We start from the raw sequence: 16,933 nt of genomic DNA, 5'->3' as shown, positions 1-16,933 counted from the left end.
GACTATTCGCGAGAATGAGCTGTACGTGAGCTTTTAATTGCCATTAACTTCGCCTGAACCGCAAAAAAAAAATACAAAATACAAATAAGGCTAATACAATATCGTCGAAGTCGACATAAACCCCACACTTATGACATTTACCCACATAATACGTACATTTTGTGGGTTTTGTTACCAAGTTAGTCCGAAATATTGTTTCGCTGCGGTCTGGCAAGTCCTCAATGTTGCGCTTCAAATGAAAAGTGGAAGGGAGACGTCTGCGTCTCTCAACTTTTAATTTCAACAGTGATGTATCCAACTTTTACCTGCTGGTGATGTCATTTTGACGAGCAATGACAGCATGATTTATTGGCACTTTGTCCTTTTTTTTTCAAAGGAAAAATGAAAAATTATATATATTTTTTATTTATTTTTATTTCACCTTTATTTAACCATGTAGGCTAGTTGAGAACAAGTTCTCATGTACAACTGCGACCTGGCCAAGATAAAGCATAGCAGTGTGAACAGACAACACGTATTTGACCATACACTGAGTGTATAAATCATTAGGTACACCTTCCTAATATTGAGTTGCACCCGCCAATAAGGCTAGGTGTCACTGCTGGTCTCAGATCCCTTCATCACTTTCTCTTAGCCAAGACTTTCTCCATGCTCTGTCTGTCTGTCTGTCTGACATTATTTATAACATGTCTTGGTGATTCAATAGTTAATAATTACATTACTTTTAAGTTAAAACACTATTTGTTTTGCTCAGAGTCTGTCAGTAACTCTATCAGAGGCAGATTATTACATTTACATTTACATTTAAGTCATTTAGCAGACGCTCTTATCCAGAGCGACTTACCTACTCTTTTTGGCTGCTTGTGATGACGTTTGCATATATTGACAATAGAATCTCGAAACTATGCTGGTATTCTTTCGTCCTTTATTATATATATGTATTATTATATCCTTATCTATGAATATGTTTTATTAGTAGCACTAATAATTAGTAAATGGCACCATGTAAAATTCTATTTGGACCCAATTTTGGTTCAGGGAGGAAGGTTCTATATTTGGTTGAGTGAAAGAGTGTAAACATGTTGTTTCATAAAAAGTGGCAATGCAAACAAATGACTTTGGTAAAAACAGGATACATGCTTCTTGTTGTTTTTACTTTTCCATTTCACATCAATTACATTGATATAATTTTTTACTCTAGAACATTCAATGTGAAAAATATAACCAACCATACGTATTCATTGTTGACACATGCATTTGATAAATGTTATTCACAATTACAGTATCAAGACCTTGAAATCCCCCAAAATATCCAGTACAAAGACAGAAGGAGACTAGAGAGAACAGTCAGAACATTTAAATAAATATTACAGAGCATTGTGGAAAGGTCTACATTCTACAAGCTTTCTCATAGCATAAGAAAAGCATGTTTCTCTTTGAGGTTAAAGAGAAAGTCTCCCCAGAGTTTCAAGTTTTGGCTTGACAACCTTGTCGCCATTGCTTGACCCTCTGAAATAAAACCAAAAGAAGACAGTTAATTAGTATTACAGTTTACATAATGATATCATAATGTGCATCTAAAACTAGAATAATGGTACAAAGATTTAAATTATTTTAATCATTTCCTCATTAAGCCGTAAATGTAGAAATTACTTTTCTGTCTTTGAAACCGGTCCACCACTTGGGTTACTCCTCCTGAAGTTTCAAGTTGTGTTCTATAGGTAAAGAACAAACCAATATTGATCCTACAGTGACAGCTTAAAGTGAATTGATTTCATCAAAGTGTTAGTGTTGGTTAGTTATAATTTTACTCGTGAGATTATTGAAAGAATGATGTGAAATAAATACAGGCAATTGTAAAAAACGGATCTTTCCTCCCAACAGCTAAAGGTCCTGAAGATTCTGCACATGTGCAGGACACCCCAACTCCACACAGTCTCCTCTCCATTCATAGAGAACAGGCTAGCCTACTGTGGATAATGGTGCTCATTTAATAAAGATAGATCAAAGCTGAATCTATTTCTGCAAGATCACATAATGATCGTTTTCTACATAACAGAACCAAATATAATAGCGTAGTAAAAAGTCAAATCAAAATCAAATCAAATCAAATGTATTTGTCACATAAACATGGTTAGCAGATGTTAATGCGAGTGTAGCGAAATGCTTGTGCTTCTAGTTCCGACAATGCAGTAATAACCAACAAGTAATCTAACTAACAATTCCAAGACTACTGTCTTATACACACAAGTGTAAGGGGATAAAGAATATGTACATAAAGATATATGAATGAGTGATGGTACAGAGCGGCATAGGCAAGATGCAGTAGATGGTATCGAGTACAGTATATACATATGAGATGAGTATGTAAACAAAGTGGCATAGTTAAAGTGGCTAGTGATACATGTATTACATAAAGATGCAGTAGAGTATATAGAGTACAGTATATACGTATACATATGAGATTAATAATGTAAGGTATGTAAACATTATATTAGGTAGCATTGTTTAAAGTGGCTAGTGATTTATTTTACATAATTTCCCATCAATTCCCATTATTAGAGTGGCTGGAGTTGAGTCAGTGTGTTGGCAGCAGCCACTCAATGTTAGTGGTGGCTGTTTAACAGTCTGATGGCCTTGAGATAGAAGCTGTTTTTCAGTCTCTCGGTCCCAGCTTTGATGCACCTGTACTGACCTCGCCAGGCAGAACAGGCAGTGGCTCAGGTGGTTGTTGTCCTTGATGATCTTTATGGCCTTCCTGTAACATAGGGTGGTGTAGGTGTCCTGGAGGGCAGATAGTTTGCCCCCGGTGATGCGTTGTACAGACCTCACTACCCTCTGGAGAGCCTTGCGGTTGTGGGCGGAGCAGATGCCGTACTAGGCGGTGATACAGCCCGCCAGGATGCTCTCGATTGTGCATCTGTAGAAGTTTGTGAGTGCTTTTGGTGACAAGCCAAATTTCTTCAGCCTCCTGAGCTTGAAGAGGCGCTGCTGCGCCTTCTTCACGATGCTGTCTGTGTGGGTGGACCAATTAAGTTTTTCTGTGATGTGTATGCCGAGGAACTTAAAACTTGCTACCCTCTCCACTACTGTTCCATCAATGTGGATAGGGGGGTGTTCCCTCTGCTGTTTCCTGAAGTCCACAATCATCTCCTTAGTTTTGTTGACGTTGAGTGTGAGGTTATTTTCCTGACACCACACTCCGAGGGCCCTCACCTCCTCCCTGTAGGCCGTCTCGTCGTTGTTGTTAATCAAGCCTACCACTGTTGTGTCGTCCGCAAGCTTGATGATTGAGTTGGAGGCGTGCGTGGCCACGCAGTCGTGGGTGAACAGGGAGTACAGGAGAGGGCTCAGAACGCACCCTTGTGGGGCCCCAGTGTTGAGGATCAGCGGGGTGGAGATGTTGTTGCCTACCCTCACCACCTGGGGGCGGCCGTTCAGGAAGTCCAGTACCCAGTTGCACAGGGCGGGGTCGAGACCCAGGGTCAGACCACCATAAATAAAAAATAACTGTTTTATAAATTAGGATTATTTTAGATGATGACACCTAGCTATATAGTTAACTATCTAACTATAGCTACTGAAAAATATTATGTCGTTAGGCTATTTTGGGGGGGGGGGACATTGTTTGCAATTTAAATTACTCACCATATCTCAGAGCAGATCTATGCTCAGATCGTTCAGTCTGCCCAACCGCGTCCACCTGCACGGATGGGATGCTGCAGTGTCTAGGCAGAACAGAGTCAGACAGATGCACATCCATTACATTATAAATGATTAACAACCTATTATCTTTATTCGATATGATACCTACATTGTTGAAGTATAAAACCAAGTGTCGCTCCATGAAGATATAAAACAATTATTTGTGTTGAAGAAGGTTGCATTGTTCAGGCTTTTGCTTCACTTTATAAGCCCACATTTTCAGTGAGTGATTCTTAAATGTGCTATTGTGAAATTAATCAGGTGAATATAATGCAAGTGAACAGTTTTCATACATGTCTATGTAAAGAATTGCATTGGGAGCCATGCATTTCATGATAACAGTAAGCAGATATTTAGCGGGCAATAATTGAATATGAAAAACGAATAACTGTAACACAATGGTGCAGGTCTCTGTCTTATTAAATGACGGCCATGTTGAATATAAATATGCTGAAATTGTGCATATTGCACACCACACTTTTCAGATTCTGTGTAGGGTTGTCAAGATCCGTTGTTTCAAATTACATTTCACAGAGACCACATTTTGCTCACACATTATGTCTGTTAACTCTCTTTTAATCAGATTGCAGTGCAATCTAAACATATGGCTGTTCAGTGTTTGTAAAACACACATCTGAAATGAAAATGCATGTTATTAATAGAGAGACTGATAGTGTTGAATGAAGGCTAAAGATCGACCATTTTACCTCACTGCTTGTGAAATCACTGTGCACCTGTTCAGTCTATTCGGCTAAAATTGTTCCGATTACGCTATTGATAGTGGATCGCAATTCCACAGAGTGGGTTGGAACCATAGAATTAGGATTTCGAATCATTTAATAGGATCTCTATAGTAGGAACTGAATTCGTATAGGAACTCTGAGTACAACGTTCAAAACAGGTCCGCCATGTCCAATGCTAAAACACACTTAATTTAAAAAACAATTTTCAATATAAGCACATTTTGAGAAGATACATTTAGTGCTTTAACCTACGAATCCATTAAGGAAAGCCCTAAAATCAAGTCAAATGTATTGCCATCCATATGTTCTGAGCATGTTTAATACAAATATGAATGTTCACACATCGACAGACTTGGCTACAGAATGAGCACTCCGATTAACAATATTTAAAAGTATAGAAGTGTTTGTATTAACTTAACATTTGATGAAGAGCAACATGTTTTCAAATAGATAAATCAATAAATTAATGAATAGGCATACATAAAAAAAGAACATAAATAAATAAATAATATTGCTGTTTGACGTTGTACATTACATGATTGTAGAATAGTAGGCTATTAAAATCAAACACAACTGTAAAAAAGATATGCAAGTTCAAATTCATGTTCTGTTGGCCCACAGCAGGCTATCAGAGTTGTGTTCCAGAATGAACTGTAGGCTGTACAGGAGCTCTTTTCGAACCACTTCCCAGGCGCAGTAACTGAAATTCTGTGAAAATGCAAATAAACTGTTAGGGCAATGTAGGGTAATATTGTCAAATGTAGAGATATGATCAAAACACTGTGTATATTTGTCTTTAACCTATCGTCTACCTTTTCTTTTAGGACTGCTGCAATGTTCCCAAAGTACGTCTTCAGTCCTTCTGTCCTGATGAGATAATCACTGGTATCCACACTGCCCATCATCTGCCAGAAAGAAAAAGGCAGGCGATTAATAATAATAAAAACGCCACAATACCACAATTAAACAGTTAACCTATCTGTGTTGGCATAGTAACTCACACATTTGCTCTCTTCAATCTGGCGGTATACAATATTCTGAAAATTCTCCAACTTCTGTTGATCCCACTTAGTAGGCAGGTCGTCAGCTCCAAACAATGTGTCGATGTTCTTCAATGTCTCATAAATAGCCATAGCACCACTGCTGCTCAACTGAAACGGACAACAACAATAATTTCAAATAATATAAATGGCAGTTTAAAGTTTTCTACTTTCTTATCCTAACGGCTGCAAATACTCTTTAATGCTGTAAAGAACACTTGGATGTACTCGCTTGCCCTTACCTGTGGCGCACCGGAGGTTGCAAATGTGGTGGCTGGGAATGCCACGAAGACATTCTCCTGCAGGCACTCCAGAGGAAAATTACCCCCCTGAAAGTTAGAGAAAACACCGCAATCACGTTGTGCTATTCAGTTAAACATTGTTGGATAATACTTCTCAAGACAAAAGCAATTTAAAAAATGTACCATGTCTCTCAGTAGGTTGTGGGTTATTCGCACCAGCTGTCCTTGTAGCTGGCAAGGCATGGGCATGGAGCAAACTTGCGCAAGGCAAAGGAAGGCGCTCATCCAAGTGACAGTCTGAAGTGCCATTCTTATTGTAGTTGTCTGATCTGCAGCAGATGATCATTGTTAGTCAAATATAATCCTGAAAATAATTAATCCTTTGTATCCTGAAGCAAATATCAAATGATAGCATATTGTTGACTCACCTGTTGCCAGTAAATTGCAAATTTCCTCCAGTGAGAATGTGGTTTGTGTTTTGATCCCATATCTGCGGATTAATTTAAATAGTGAGGATTGATAGGATGTACAAAAAGTGAAAGGGTATCTCGCTAAATTAAGAGTTAAAATGAATTAATTTGGGAAAGTTTTGCCTTGTGAACCGCAAGACCGGATTTCTCTTTCCATGTGCTCCACTTCCCTGTCAGCATGTTTCGAGTGTTCCTTCATGGGAGGCAGGCTGAAAGAAAGTAACTCATAGCTGGTCTTGTGAAAGCTCAAACTTTTCTAAGACAGGGAGAAGAAGAGCGAGAGATAGAATGTCGACCCCTTAACTATACAATGAATGCAGTAGACCTCTTTAAGTCTTTATTAACACCAACATTAAACTAATGGCACTTTTATGGAGTAAGGGTAGGCTTACTACAATGTTTGTTTTTAAATCACAAACTGCTATTTGCTTGTTTGTTTCTCTCTCTCTCTGTTTGTGTGGGTGTGTGAGAGGGAGGGAGAGATGATGATTTCATATGATCTCGTTCTGTTTGGATCTTCTGTCTTTAAAGCCATTCATGTCTATACATTTGAATTGAACTCTTGCTAATAACTGATGATTCAATAACTGATGAATAATCAGGCTAACATTAACATTTGGCTGTTTATTCCTTACGAGAGACAAGCAAGGATATTCCTATAAATAAACCTATGTGCCAATGTGTTGTGATGACGTTATCGTAGGTTTATTAGAAAAATACCTAAATCCTAATGATAATACTTTTCATCGTCTGGAATATGCTTAGCAAAAGGGGACATTTCTGCGATTGCTACATCCCATATAGACTTTTAAATTAATGATACACAGGCTTATTGACTCTTGAAGAATATATACCTTTAAATGCCTCATGAGCTTCGTTCACCTGTCTTACCTCAACAGAACCCAAAATGTACTTTTTTATGACATTGTTTGAAACAACGTACATCTAAACAAACATGGTATAGCTTCAAAATGTAGTTCAAATTATAATTTTGAACTCTTGGATGGTCATTACTTGAATCAATAGCTCTCTGACTGTGGTTACTTTTCTCGAACCTTATCACTCAACTATTTACCAAAATATGGGTTGAGTGACAACTATGCTGTTGTTTTGAACTGCATATTGCCCATAAACAAATGAATGCATGAAAGTCTGAATGGATGAATGCATGGATGACAGAATATGTAAATGAATACAAACAATATGATAATAGATGCATGTTTTTTTATTATTTTATTTTAGTATATAATGGTAAAGGAATAAATAAATACATAGCCTTCACATATAAATAAATCAGTCAGTCATTAAATATATCATCCTTCAATCTATTAGCCAGCCTCAGGTACATGTCACATGTCTCTGATGATTATGTGGTGTGTCCAACGGACCGCTTCTTCCTTCCTGCTTGACTCTGCAGTCGATTTCGTCACCGCTTGACTCTGCTGTCGAGGAATGCTGCGCCAACGCATCCGACGAGGAAAACGGCGTTTGGAAGTTCCATGTTTCACATGTGAGTTGTGGCAACAAAATTCATCCGATTTGCGGTGATGTAGAACTTTTCAACTGATTAATTTATCCTCTTTTAGAGGACATTTGATATTGGACCCACCTTTTGTTTCAAGACGGTGTTCAGCTTGTCGACATATGTTTTCATGACGTGTTACCAGAAGTTACCGACCCTCCATCTCCAGAGGATGCCCCAACACCACACCCGACCCGGAGACAATATAAAATGGTGGTCAGTGAATTAGTTCTGTCTTAAGATATGTTCTGAAAATATTATGCAAAAATAATTTAGATTAAATCACAATTTAAAGACCTGTGCCAATTATTGTCTGCCCCACAAATATAGCTTAGGCTCCACAATGAGGGATCATACTTACGCATCCCTCTAATTTCTTAACTTAACTAGGTCATCTGTTTATGAACAGTTCAGCCTTTCCTTGTTCCAGGTGACAGGAGTCAGGCCATTAAATAATTGGGCAATGTATCCCGAAGCCTCTAATGCAACCATAGAGTGGTCCTCGCCCTGCAAAATAGAAAACAGGGTTTTAGGCATTAGGGTGTCTCCTAAATTCCATGGTAAAACGTCCAATTTATAATTTTGAAATTGTAAAAAATCATATACTATAGTTTAGGCTATCAAAATCTTGCTATATGATACTGAAGTATATCCTGCCCGTGTGTTCTTGTAAACATGTTCTGGAAACTTGCGCTCGACCTTTTTTTTTAGACACAGAACTGGATATTGTCCACTCTGAAATAAAGTCATAGCAATGTCAAAAGTGAACTGTATTGGAATAGTAACCTTACATTAAACGTTGTGGTACAGATAGTGAAATCATTGGTTACATTAAATGTGTTATAATGAAATAAAATAAATGTAGGCCTAATAATGAGATCTATTGAGCATCAATCTGTGTTCAACAAAGAGCGGACTGGTGCAAAATTTAGCGGGTTGGTGCGTGAACTGCGTCCACCTGCACCGGTCGGAGTCAGCTGTGCCTCGGCCGAACAGAGTCAGGCAGACACTCAATAGAACCATGTTTCTTTTGATATCATTTAAGTGTTGCAGACTTTCGAAATGATTAACAATCGATTATTTTAATCTTTGATTCGATATGATACCTACATTGCTAAAGTTGTCCATCTTCTACAATTATAATGAAGTAGCCCATCTTATATAATTAACCATAGCGCCGCCTTACGTTGAGATATAAACATTCCTTTGTGGTGAAGAAGGTTGCATGGTTCAGGCTTTCGCTTCCCTTTATAAGTCCAACTTTTCAGTGGGTGATTCTTAATTATGCTATTGTAAAATTCATAAGAATGTTTTTTGTCCAGCAAAATAACAGTTTTCATACATGTCATTGCATAGAATTGCATTGGAGCAATGCATTTCATGAGGTCAGACAGCAGTTATTCAGCAGGCAATATTGAATATGAAAAACTAATAAAACAGTAGCCTATTTATACAATGTTGCAGGGCTTCATCTTAGTAAATGAGGGCCATGGTCAATATTGTGGACATTGCACACCACATTTTTTAGATTCTGTGTAGGGTTAACCAGAAACGTGTTTCAATAGGCGAAGAACAGCGAGCATATTGTACTCACACGTTAAGTCTGTGGTGACTTTCTTTTAATCGGGTAGATCAATCTGAAGAATGACTGTTCAGTGTTAATATCGCACATCTTTGAAATAAAAACACATTTTATTAACTGGTAGTGACTGGTAGTGTTGAATGAAGGCTGAATCCGACCCGCCTCTAAAATGGAGAGTAGAGGGCGGTGGTATTGTCTTCACTTATCCTTTTCTCTCTTGCGGTTCATTCTTATTACATTGATTCGGTAAATTACAACTTTTTACAATTTGGACATTTCTAGTTGATAAAAGAGTATGTGCCCTAGATTAGCCTTTCTAAAGCGCTTTTACCAAGACGACGAAAATGATGACGATGATGTGTGAGTTTGGCCAAATGCGAATGAGTAAGAAAGTCTAATGTATAGACTCATATAATGATGCTGTTGCTGATGATGCTGATGGTGATGTGATGATGACGAAGACGTTAATTGGAGATGTACGTTTCTGATTATGCAGCTTTTATATTAATATTAAGTATTTATCTCATGAAACTTTGCTACAACGAACTGATAATGGCATTGATAGAACAAAATTGTATGCCTATCAACAAATTAAGTCGTATAGGAGGAGCTCAAAGTACAACGTTCAAAACAGGCCCGCCCTGTCCAGTGTTAAAACACACTTCATTGACAAAAAGCTTTTGAGTATAACTACATTTTGTATTGCCATCCATATGACCTGAGCATGTTTAATACAAATCTGAATGTTCACACATCGACAGACTTGGCTACAGAATGAGCACTCAGATTAACAATATTTAAAACTGTAGAAATGTTTATTAACTTAACAATTGATGAAGAGCACAGAATTTCAAATAGATGAATCAATAAATGAATAAATAGGCATACATAAATAAATAACTTTGTTAAATAAATAAAAACATATTTAATATAGCTGTTTGACGTTCCACATTAGATGATTGTAGAAGAGTAGGCTTTTAAAATCAAGCACAATCGTAAAACACAATTGTAAAAAAAAGTTCTGCAAGTTCAAATTCATGTTCTGTTGGCCCACAGCAGGCTATCAGAGTTGTGTTCCAGAATGAACTGTAGGCTGTACAGGAGCTCTTTTCGAACCACTTCCCAGGCGCAGTAACTGAAATTCTGTGAAAATACAAATAAACTGTTAGGGCAATGTAGGGTAATATTGTCCAATGGAGAGATATGATCAAAAAATGGTCTATTTGTGTTTAACCTATAGTCTACCTTTTCTTTTAGGACTGCTGCAATGTTCCCAAAGTACGTCTTCAGTCCTTCTGTCCTGATGAGATAATCACTGGTATCCACACTGCCCATCATCTGCCAGAAATAAAAAGGCAGGCGATGAATAATAATAAAAATGCCACAATACCACAATTAAACAGTTAACCTATCTGTGTTGGCATAGTAACTCACACATTTGCTCTCTTCAATCTGGCGGTATACAATATTCTGAAAATTCTCCAACTTCTGTTGATCCCACTTAGTAGGCAGGTCGTCAGCTCCAAACAATGTGTCGATGTTCTTCAATGTCTCATAAATAGCCATAGCACCACTGCTGCTCAACTGAAACGGACAACAACAATAATTTCAAATAATATAAATGGCAGTTTAAAGTTTTCTACTTTCTTATCCTAACGGCTGCAAATACTCTTTAATGCTGTAAAGAACACTTGGATGTACTCGCTTGCCCTTACCTGTGGCGCACCGGAGGTTGCAAATGTGGTGGCTGGGAATGCCACGAAGACATTCTCCTGCAGGCACTCCAGAGGAAAATTACCCCCCTGAAAGTTAGAGAAAACACCGCAATCACGTTGTGCTATTCAGTTAAACATTGTTGGATAATACTTCTCAAGACAAAAGCAATTTAAAAAATGTACCATGTCTCTCAGTAGGTTGTGGGTTATTCGCACCAGCTGTCCTTGTAGCTGGCAAGGCATGGGCATGGAGCAAACTTGCGCAAGGCAAAGGAAGGCGCTCATCCAAGTGACAGTCTGAAGTGCCATTCTTATTGTAGTTGTCTGATCTGCAGCAGATGATCATAGTTAGTCGAATATAATCCTGAAAATAATTCATTATTTGTATCCTGAATCAATTATCAAATGATAGCATATTTTTGACTCACCTGTTGCCAGTAAATTTTCATTTTCCTCCAGTGAGAATGTGGTTTGTGTTCTGATCCCATATCTGCGGGTGAATTTAAATCCTGAGGATTGAAAGGATGTACAAAAAGTGAAAGGGTATCTCGCTAAATTAAGAGTTAAAATGAATGAATTTGGGAAAGTTTTGCCTAGTGAACCGCAAGACCGGATTTCTCTTTCCATGTGCTCCCTCTCAGCATGTTTCGAGTGTTCCTTCATGGGAGGCAGGTTGAAAGAAAGTAACTCATAGCTGGTCTTGTGAAAGCTCAAACGTTTCTAAGAAAGACAGGTAGAACAACGACCCCTTAACTCCACAATGAATGCGATAGACCTCTTCGTGTCTTTATTTTACTAGGAAAGTTAGTTAAGAACATATTGAACAAATAAACTAAAGTAAAAAATTATAAAAAAGTAACACAATAAAATAACGTTGCGATAGACAGGGGGTACCAAGTCAATGTCTGGGGGTAATTTTAATGTAGGTAGGGGTAAAGTTACTATGCACAGATCATAAAGAGCGAGTGACAGCAGTGTAAAAACAAATGGGGGGGGGGTTGTCACCACGCGGCCGTTTTGTTAATTGTTCAGCAGTCTTATGGCTTGGGGGTAGATGCTGTTAAGGAGCCTTTTGGTCAAGAACAGTACCGCTTTCAGTGCAGTAGCGGAGATAACAGTCTATGACTTGGGTGTCTGAAGTCTTTGACAATTTTTTGGGCTTTCCTCTGACACCGCCTAGTATATAGGTCCTGTATGGCAGGAAGCTTGGCCCCAGCGATGTACTGGACCGTACGTACTACCCTCTGTAGCGCCTTACGGCCAGATGCAGAGCAGTTGCCATACCAGGAAGTGATGCAAGCGGTCAGATGATCTCTGATGTAGAACTTTTTGAGGATCTGGGGACGCATGCCAAATATTTTCATTCTCCCGATGGGGATAATGACCACTCTATGGAAAGGAGAGACTTACACGGTATGATAATGCTCTCCCTTTTGCTCTACGACCCCCACAAGTGTCAAAGGACTTGTCTGATGTCGGTTCCATTAATGTGCCAACTTCTGTTTCTAGGTCAGAACCGTTTGGACTACAAACTAATGTGACCCCACTGTGGAAATTGGAGATTCTCGTTTTGCTCTAAACTCCCCATTAATTTCACAGGACTCATCTGAAGGTAACCAGTGCTGGTAAAAAAAAATGGAAGTATGGAGGGAGTTCTGTGCCTACCCGCAAAAATATTTCCTGAGCGTTGTTTTGAGAAATGTTTGAAAATTAATTACAAATTTAAAACTGAAATAAGACATTTACATAATTATTAAGACCCTTTACTCAGTACATTGTTGAAGCACATTAGGCACCGATTACAGCCTCGAGTCTTCATGGGTATGACGCTACAGGCTTGGCACACCTGTATTTGGGGAGTTTCTCCCATTTTTCTCTGCAGATCCTTGGATGGGTAGCGTCGCTGCACAGCTATTTTCAGGTCTCTCCAGAGATGTTCAATCTGTTCAAGTCCAGGCTCTGGCTGGGCAATTCAAGGACATTCAGAGACTTGTCCTGAAGCCACTCCTGCGTTGTCTTGGCTGTGTGGTTGGGGTCATTGTCCTGCTGGAAGGTGAACCTTCTCCCAAGTCCGAGGTCATGAGCTCTCTGGAGCAGGTTTTCATCAAGGATCTCTCTGTACTTTGCTCTGTTCATCGTTCCTTCGATCCTGACTAGTCTCCTAGTCCCTGCTGCTGAAAAACAACCCCACCATGTGATGCTGCCACCACCATGCTTCACCGTAGGGATGGTGCCAGGTTTCCTCCAGAGGTGATGCTTGGCATTCAGGCTAAGAGTTCTAACTTGGTTTCATCAGATCAGATCATCTTGTTTCTCATGTTCCTACTCCAATAGGTGCCTTTTGGCAAACTCCAAGCGGATTGTCATGTGCCTTTTACTGGGGAGTGGCTTCTGTCTGGCCACTCTACCATAAATGCCTGGTTGGTGGAGTGCTGCAGAGATGGTTGTCCTTCTGGAAGGTTCTTCCATCTCCAAAGAGGAACTCTGGAGCTCTGTCAGAGTGTCAGAGCGACATTTGAGTTCTTGGTCACCTTCATAACCAAGGGATTTCTCTCCCGATTGCTCAGTTTGGACCGGGCGGCCACCTCTAGGAAATGTCTTGGTATTTCTGTTTTTATTTTTAATACCTTTGCAAAAATGCCTATAAACTTCTTTTCACTTTGTCATTGTGGGGTGTTATTTGTAGATCAATGATGATTGATTTTTAGAATAAGGTGTAATGTAACAATATATGGAAAAAGTCAAGGGGTCTGAATACTTGTGGATCAAACAACCTGACAATGATCCACATCATATGGGTAGAATGGAGGCCTTTCCCTGTCATGAAATCCAAAGCAGTGTCCCACTTGGTTCTCATTGGCGAAGACTGAACTCAAGTTAGGGGTCATGTCAGACTCTCCTATACCACTTTGCCCAACATGATATACCCCACATGTTGAAAATACACCCTTTTTAAGTTGATATAACTTGCATTATTACTATAGGGCTGTGAAAACCATAGCCCAAAGGCGTCAGACTGAGCATTTGTCACTGGACATTGCTGATGACATTGAACATAGTTTGGGATTTAGGGTATTTCATTCATTTCAGTCTCTCTATTCTGCACTGGAATTGCGTTCCCATGCAAAACTAGACAGATAGTTAACAACTAAGTCTTCAATAAAACTCCCAAGGCGTGACTTTTCTGGATTTAATATTTTGAAAACGTTTAAATACAACGCACATGCCAAGGTACCATGTATCTGGCATGATGCCAAACTAGACAGCCAATTACCATATGAGTTGCAACGAGCCAACTCGTTCATTACTCTAATAATGTGCAAACACCTCTGTACAATAACAAAGCATATTACACTAGAAACAATAAGAAAACTACAGTATTGTATTTTTACAATTCGTTTCATGACGGCACGAGCAAACTAATACAGCTGACGGCATACATGAAAGGCAAGGCAATTTGTGTGAGTAAATGCAACCAACTACCATTGCAAGCAATTATATTAATAATAATATCATCACTAGCAATATGCTTGAATCTAATTTACATAGAAATATTTTCCGGTGCTGAAACTAACAAGAAATAACTGCACTGAAAGGACAGCACCTTTGCGTTGCTTTCAGCTGCCTACCTGCGTGCAGAACGACGACTCTCTTCTACTTTCTGTTTCCGTACAGTCTAAGTACCAGAAAGGTCCAATAGGGGGCGACAAACACCATGGAACACAATGAAAATCTGTTTTAACCACCGTAATAAAATAATATGTTACCTTCTAACAGGATGGCAGCACACTCCCAGCCTGGTATAAAGAAATTGGCCATTATGAAATAAAACATGTATCAAGAAACAAATAATATCATTTTATAAAAATGTATATTTTGTCTCCAGGAGACTTCAGAAAGAAGAAGAACAATCTCTGAGATTGGTCTCAGAAACACATTAGCAGCCTCTTGCTTGACAAATTTTATTCTACTTTCCTAACCTTTTTGTCAGTCATTTCTGTGCGCCTGACTGTCTTTCAATTAGACAACATCTCCCACTTTTACATTTGTCTTTTCTGCGTCTCTGCAGCGTTGTCAGGTACTCCTGTCTCCATCTTTTCCAAAAGGTGTCAGCGATACACTGGACTTGTTCCACTGTTTTCCATGAAGGTCGTTCATGCTGAAGTATCCAGAAGGGGCTCAGGAAGTGCTGGTCTCTTGTGTCAGTTACATTGAGGGTGTGAGAATGGCAGGCAGGTCAGGGTCGGTTAACATTGACGTGAGGGGTCTCGCATTGATTATTTCCATAAGAGTGCTCAAGACCTCATGTGTGAGATGAGTGGAGCCCGTCTGAAACAGCATAGCATTTGGCAACTCCAATGAGTCTCTCCCAAGAACAACCCATTTGAGACGAGTGTGGGGGATTAAATATTTAAGTACATCCCTTGTCTGAGAGGTAAGAGCGCTAAGAACCTTGGCGTGATCCTGGACAACACCCTGTCGTTCTCAACTAACATCAAGGCGGTGGCCCGTTCCTGTAGGTTCATGCTCTACAACATCCGCAGAGTACGACCCTGCCTCACACAGGAAGCGGCGCAGGTCCTAATCCAGGCACTTGTCATCTCCCGTCTGGATTACTGCAACTCGCTGTTGGCTGGGCTCCCTGCCTGTGCCATTAAACCCCTACAACTCATCCAGAACGCCGCAGCCCGTCTGGTGTTCAACCTTCCCAAGTTCTCTCACGTCACCCCGCTCCTCCGCTCTCTCCACTGGCTTCCAGTTGAAGCTCGCATCCGCTACAAGACCATGGTGCTTGCCTACGGAGCTGTGAGGGGAACGGCACCTCAGTACCTCCAGGCTCTGATCAGGCCCTACACCCAAACAAGGGCACTGCGTTCATCCACCTCTGGCCTGCTCGCCTCCCTACCACTGAGGAAGTACAGTTCCCGCTCAGCCCAGTCAAAACTGTTCGCTGTTCTGGCCCCCAATGGTGGAACAAACTCCCTCACGACGCCAGGACAGCGGAGTCAATCACCACCTTCCGGAGACACCTGAAACCCCACCTCTTTAAGGAATACCTAGGATAGGATAAAGTAATCCTTCCCCCCTTAAAAGATTTAGATGCACTATTGTAAAGTGGCTGTTCCACTGGATGTCATAAGGTGAATGCACCAATTTGTAAGTCGCTCTGGATAAGAGCGTCTGCTAAATGACTTAAATGTAAATGTAAATGTAGGTATTTAGTCAGTTCTGAGTCATTTGTTTCGATTCCCAGTTCCTTGCAGGCACCTATGAAGTTTGAACCTCAATCAGAGCGTAGCACTTTTGCTGGACCACGGGATAGAGAAAAAACACCTTTAGCGCACTGATGAATCCAGATGTGTACATGGATTCGATGAGCTAAGTATGGACAGCTCTAGTAGACATACATGGAAAGAGTACCGCCCAGCGCTTGGAGTCTGCACTACCACCTCTTTTATTTGTTTAATTTCACCTTTATTTAACCAGGTAGGCCAGTTGAGAACAAGTTCTCCTTTCCAACTGCGACCTGGCCTGACCTCTAGTGCTACGAGTTATGACATTCCATGGTCCAAACACATCAAGTCCAACGCTGGTGAATGGTGGTTCAGATGTGAGTCTGTCTGCAAGTCAGCCTTGTTTTGGTCAAGTATCCTCCCTCTAACTTTGCGGCTGGTGACACACTTGTGAATGATACCAGAGACCCGACACTTTTGCTCCCAATAATCCAGAAGCCTGCTGCTCGAATAGCTCCATCTGAAAAATGACGGCCCTGGTGAGCCACTTGCTTGTGATAATGTCTTACCAGCAGAGTGGCAACAACCCTCAGCAATCCATCCTCATCATTCACCGGGTTCAGCTTTTTGAGTGTACATTATTTTAGGAACTCTATTCCCTTTTCAAGGCATTTAAATTC

The 16,933-nt window shown here is 40.0% G+C and overlaps 2 protein-coding genes and 1 pseudogene across 2 annotated transcripts; 1 reads left to right on the top strand and 2 right to left on the bottom strand.

Moving 5' to 3' along the window:
* The window catches only part of LOC118381543 (interferon a3-like), an 88,372-nt pseudogene that overhangs the window by 53,810 nt on the left and 17,629 nt on the right, over positions 1-16,933 (top strand).
* LOC118384398 (interferon beta-like) lies at positions 5,049-6,039 on the bottom strand. Its single transcript, XM_035770891.2, has 5 exons — positions 5,914-6,039; positions 5,731-5,817; positions 5,450-5,599; positions 5,261-5,353; positions 5,049-5,156 (listed from the first exon to the last, which is right to left on the bottom strand). Exons 1-5 carry the CDS (start codon positions 6,037-6,039, stop codon positions 5,049-5,051), a joined length of 564 nt encoding a protein of 187 aa, XP_035626784.2.
* On the bottom strand, positions 10,340-11,328 carry LOC118384399 (interferon beta-like). The gene is made up of 5 exons (XM_052518609.1): positions 11,203-11,328; positions 11,020-11,106; positions 10,739-10,888; positions 10,550-10,642; positions 10,340-10,447 (listed from the first exon to the last, which is right to left on the bottom strand). Exons 1-5 carry the CDS (start codon positions 11,326-11,328, stop codon positions 10,340-10,342), a joined length of 564 nt encoding a protein of 187 aa, XP_052374569.1.

This window comes from Oncorhynchus keta, chromosome 5 (assembly GCF_023373465.1).
Source record: "Oncorhynchus keta strain PuntledgeMale-10-30-2019 chromosome 5, Oket_V2, whole genome shotgun sequence".
Taxonomy (NCBI): domain Eukaryota; kingdom Metazoa; phylum Chordata; class Actinopteri; order Salmoniformes; family Salmonidae; genus Oncorhynchus; species Oncorhynchus keta.
Note: the sequence above shows the minus strand (reverse complement) of the source record. Positions and strands in the feature narration are given on the sequence as shown.

Excerpts from the sequence above, each read along its gene's own strand:
- LOC118384398 (XM_035770891.2), bottom strand. The coding sequence starts at position 6,039 with ATGGCACTTCAGACTGTCACTTGGATGAGCGCCTTCCTTTGCCTTGCG. Across the intron at positions 5,600-5,730 it reads CAACCTCCGGTGCGCCACAG|TTGAGCAGCAGTGGTGCTAT; the intron begins GTAAGGGCAAGC and ends TGTCCGTTTCAG. Across the intron at positions 5,157-5,260 it reads CAGCAGTCCTAAAAGAAAAG|AATTTCAGTTACTGCGCCTG; the intron begins GTAGACGATAGG and ends GCATTTTCACAG.
- LOC118384399 (XM_052518609.1), bottom strand. The coding sequence starts at position 11,328 with ATGGCACTTCAGACTGTCACTTGGATGAGCGCCTTCCTTTGCCTTGCG. Across the intron at positions 11,107-11,202 it reads ACAACCTACTGAGAGACATG|GGGGGTAATTTTCCTCTGGA; the intron begins GTACATTTTTTA and ends TCTAACTTTCAG. Across the intron at positions 10,448-10,549 it reads CAGCAGTCCTAAAAGAAAAG|AATTTCAGTTACTGCGCCTG; the intron begins GTAGACTATAGG and ends GTATTTTCACAG.